General features: G+C 36.9%; 1 protein-coding gene across 1 annotated transcript; it reads left to right on the top strand.

The window, feature by feature from the left end:
• The first annotated feature begins 3,479 nt into the window (after positions 1-3,479).
• On the top strand, positions 3,480-4,424 carry LOC104867602 (olfactory receptor 7D4). The gene has a single exon (XM_010632012.1). The coding sequence runs from the start codon at positions 3,480-3,482 to the stop codon at positions 4,422-4,424; it is 945 nt and encodes a 314-aa protein (XP_010630314.1).
• Positions 4,425-4,524: the final 100 nt, after the last annotated feature.

Genomic DNA, 4,524 nt, shown 5'->3' with positions numbered 1-4,524 from the left:
TCCAGTGATGTGGAACATTTTTCATGTATTTGCTTGCTGCTTTTACTTCTTTGTCTGAGAAATGTCTGTTCATTTCAGATGCCCACTTTTCAGTCAGGTCTTATATTCGAAGGGGGCTGATTGTTTTGAGTTCTGTATATAATCTAGATAATAGTTCTTTGTCTGAGGAGCAACTGGTAATTTTTTCCCACATTGTAGGTTGTCCTTTAGTTCTGTTGTTGGTGTCTTTTGCAGTGCAGAAGCTTTTTAATAAGATGAGATCCCAGCTGTTGTTTCGTTGTGTTAGTTCCTGTGCTACTGAGGATTTGTTCATAAAGTCTTTTCCTATACCAATGTCTTCAATAGTTCTGCCTAACCTATCTTCCAGAAAATTTATTGACTCTTTTTAATATTTAGATCTTTAATCCACTTGTATTTTATTTTAATGCATGGTGAAAGATAAAGGTCTGGTTTTAATCTTTGGCAAGTTGAAATCCAGTTTTTCCCACACCATTTTATTAAAGAGGCTCTCTTTCTTCAAGTGAGGATGGTTGGCTCCTTTTTCAAATATGAGGTAGCTGAGTACATCTGGAGTTGTTTCTGTATGTTCCAATCTATTACATTGATCCTCAGGGCTGTTTCTTTGCCAGTACCATGCTGCTGTGTTTTGAGAATAATCCTTATCTATTGTTTGCAAAAATGTCCTTGTTTTCTTTGTTTGCTAACCATCTTCAAACTGTATGTTAAGAATGTATGTTCCTATTAGATTTGCTCAACCTTGGTTTTCTATTGTAAATATAGTTAGGGTTTACCTCATTGACTTATTTTCTGATGAATTACATTAACTAACATTGTGTTAAGCAGTCTTAAATCTATAGAATTGTTATTCCTCATTTGTTATTTGTTATTTTTTTTAAAAAATGGCTATAGTTGTATTTTATTTTACTTTACTACTCAGCATTTGCTTTATCTTCAGTCTTTTTTTTTTTTTTTTTTTTTTTTTTTTTTTGTACCGGGTATTGAACTCGGGTCTTTGCACTTGCAAGGCAGGGCAACCAACTGCTGAGCTAAATCCCCAGCCAATCTTCAGGCTTCTGATAGGTTTGAGGATTTATTTTTGTGTTATAGTAGATATATTTGTTCTGATATTTATTATATATTAAATTTAGAATTGCTCAGAATTTACAATGTGATTGGTGCCGAGACCCTGAAAAAATCTATGTTGAACCAAAACTGTCCCACACTCAGAGCCGCTGATAAACAGAATGTTCTCCCTCCTGTACCAAGCTCAGTCTTTGATATGGAAACTAAAAGTTCTGTCCCAAAGCTTAGACATTGCTTCCTTCCTGTTCTCCTCTGTTTGGCAATGACCCACCCCTCTTCTCTCAGCTTAAATTATTTTACCTAAAGAAAGCACTCCTACCCACCATGGCAGAGTAACCATGCTCCATGATGTTTTCTGTCTTGAATTAATTAACAATCTCTAGGCACTCCTACACTGACTTTATATGAGGCAGAATGTAGGACTTCACTGAAAATCTTATTGTACCTCTTAATCATTGCAAGACATGTTTATTTGTATAATTTTGGAATGTTTATAATCAAATTCATCAATACATATTTTGACATTTACAGCAGCTGATGTAACACAATACACATCCTGACTCCAGGGCATGGATCCCTAAGCACACTTTTTTATTTGACTCATTTGATTTGGATAAGGTGCTTTTCTCTTCTTCTTTTATTTATATAGTCCACATTTTTTTTTCTACTTGGAACAATTTTTTGAGGTATTCTGTAAAAGAAAAATCCATAGCGATCATCATTAATGGGAAAACCTGTATGTCAGACTGAAGGGATGTGGAGCATGTTGTGTTTATATTAGAATATATATTCTTTTGGCTGCACATGGGTTATTCTCCAAAAACTGGATGCACATTGAGGCCATACTCTTAAGTGAAATTAATAGAACACACATGTAAATACTGAATAGTTCCTTGGGTGTAAAAATATAAAAATATAAATAAGGATCAAAATGTATATTGTATATGTATATTGTGTAACAGGAAGAAATGTTCTAAAGGAGTAGGGGAAGGAGGATGGGTAGGGGAAAGGGAAAAAGGGAAAAGAAAAACATGAGAAAGGGAAAACAGGAAAGCAAAGTCTTTGTAAATAGGTAGAGTGGTGGGGTTGAAGAAAGAGCAGGGGAATGGGGAAAAAGAAGAACCAAGATATGTTATATAAAGATACAAGATCACGATGATTAATATAACTGCATTGTATACCTAAGTTGTACTAATGAAGTTAATGTAAAAAAACAACAACATAATTCCATTTGTGATATCAGTGATTGGTTAAGGGACAATTGTTAAATGATAGTCACCCAAAATATTTTCATTGAGAAGTGAAGGACAGAAGCTGATTTTTAGGAACAGATCATTTCAACAAAGAAACCAAAGAAAAGCAATTACATCAATGTATTTAATTTTTCCTTTGTCCTAAACTGAATTGAACATTTATCAGTCCTACTGTAGAGGTGAGGTCTTTGCAGCTGAGAGAGATTAAAGTGTTATCTGAAGATCAAAACTTTACGTTCCTGAATTCTGATCCAAGAGCTCTTACTCAAGAACTGAATTTTTATATCAAATCTTTGTAGGCTGTGTTACCCCCTAAATGTGACCTACCTTGAGAATAATTAGTCTTGAAAGCTGGAGATAAAAAATGAGAGCCTCGATCACCCTGCCTTACCAGTATTAGGGAGCAGCCACTGAGCAAATTAATAGGGAGGTTTAATCTTCTTGTCTCTGGGGACCAACACGGGAAAGAACAGTGCTCATTTTCCAGTTAGGTCTTATCTTCTGGGAAATACTGTGCAGTTGTGTCTTGGAGAGATCTATATCCAGAGTAATTGTGAGAAAAAGAAAATATTAATGTAACAAGGGTAATTTTGATAAATGTCATTATGGAGGCTATTACTCTGAACAGAGTCAGTTTTGAACACTGCATTGTTTTAGTATTAGCTACATTTTTAGAAAGAAAAAAAATAAGGCATGTTAAGTGAGCTGTAGCATCAGTATAAATGGTAACTCACAAAATAAAGGTTGTTTGTGTTTAAAATATATTTTCATTCATTTTAGTAGAGATACTGAAATAAAGAAGCAAGGAAGTTATCAAATAGTATACATGAAAAATCTTCAAATTTTCTGGAAAAGTGAGAGCAAACACAAACTTTATACTGCATCCACAAATTCAAATGGGAATGATGGAATCAATGCTATAAGATGAAGAAATTTCAGTTACACTACAGAAAGTGTAAATGCTTATGTAAATTTAAGAATGAAACAAGCTACAACTTGGCTGCAGGAACCACTGTCATTGGCTCAGTAACGGATGAAGGGGGTCCATCCAGAGGAGACACTGTGAATGGTGACTGCCTGTCTTTCAGGATCTGTTCATTGAATGTTGCTATTTCTTCCTGCTCTGGAAGACGAACCAGTGAGATGGAAAGAGAAAACCACACAGGAATATCACAATTCCTTCTCCTGGGCCTCTCAGATGATCCTGAACTGCAGCCCTTTCTCTTTGGACTGTTTCTATCCATGTACCTGCTTGTGGTGCTTGGGAACCTGCTCATCATCCTGCTCGTCAGCTCTGACTCCCATCTCCACACCCCCATGTATTTCTTCCTCTCCAACCTGTCTTTTGTGGACATCTGTTTCACCTCCACTACAGTCCCAAATATGTTGGAGAACATCCAAGCACACAATAAAGATATTACCTACACAGAATGCTTCACTCAGGTGTATTTTTTTATGATATTTTTTGGAATGGATAATTTCCTCCTGACAGTGATGGCCTATGACCGCTTTGTGGCCATCTGTCATCCCCTGAAATACATGAACATCATGACCCCCCGGCTATGTGTCCTACTCGTTCTGGCATCCTGGATCATGATTTTCTGTGTCTCCCTGCTTCATATTTTCCTGCTGATGCAACTGACCTTCTCTATTGCCACTGAAATCCCACATTTCTTTTGTGAACTGGCTCTGCTTATCAAAGTGGCTACCTTTGATATTCTTGTCAAGGTCAATATTGTCCTAATGTATGTGTCAACTATCCTGCTGGTTGTGTGTCCCATCACTGGGATCCTCTTCTCTTACTCTCAGATTGTCTTCTCCTTAATGAGAATGTCCTCCAGTGCAAGCAAGCATAAAGCATTTTCCACCTGTGGATCTCACCTCTGTGTGGTTTCGCTGTTCTATGGAACAGGACTTGGAGTATATCTCAGTTCTGCTGTGACCCATTCTTCCCGTGAAAGCTCCATTGCCTCTGTCATGTACACTTTGGCAATCCCCATGCTGAATCCCTTCATCTACAGCCTAAGGAATAAGGATGTGAAGGGAGCCCTAGGGAGACTCCTCAGCAGAGCAGCCTCTGGTCTCTGATGACCCACTCACTTTCAACTTAGTGGTCATGTGTGCATTTAGTCTGTGATGAGAATTTACACTTATTACATGGTGTGTGTATATATATATATATATATAT

This window comes from Fukomys damarensis, unplaced genomic scaffold (genome assembly GCF_012274545.1).
Source record: "Fukomys damarensis isolate Sample0158 unplaced genomic scaffold, DMR_v1.0_HiC HiC_scaffold_37, whole genome shotgun sequence".
In the NCBI taxonomy this organism is placed as follows: Eukaryota; Metazoa; Chordata; class Mammalia; order Rodentia; family Bathyergidae; genus Fukomys; species Fukomys damarensis.
This window is presented reverse-complemented; position numbering and strand designations above follow the sequence as displayed.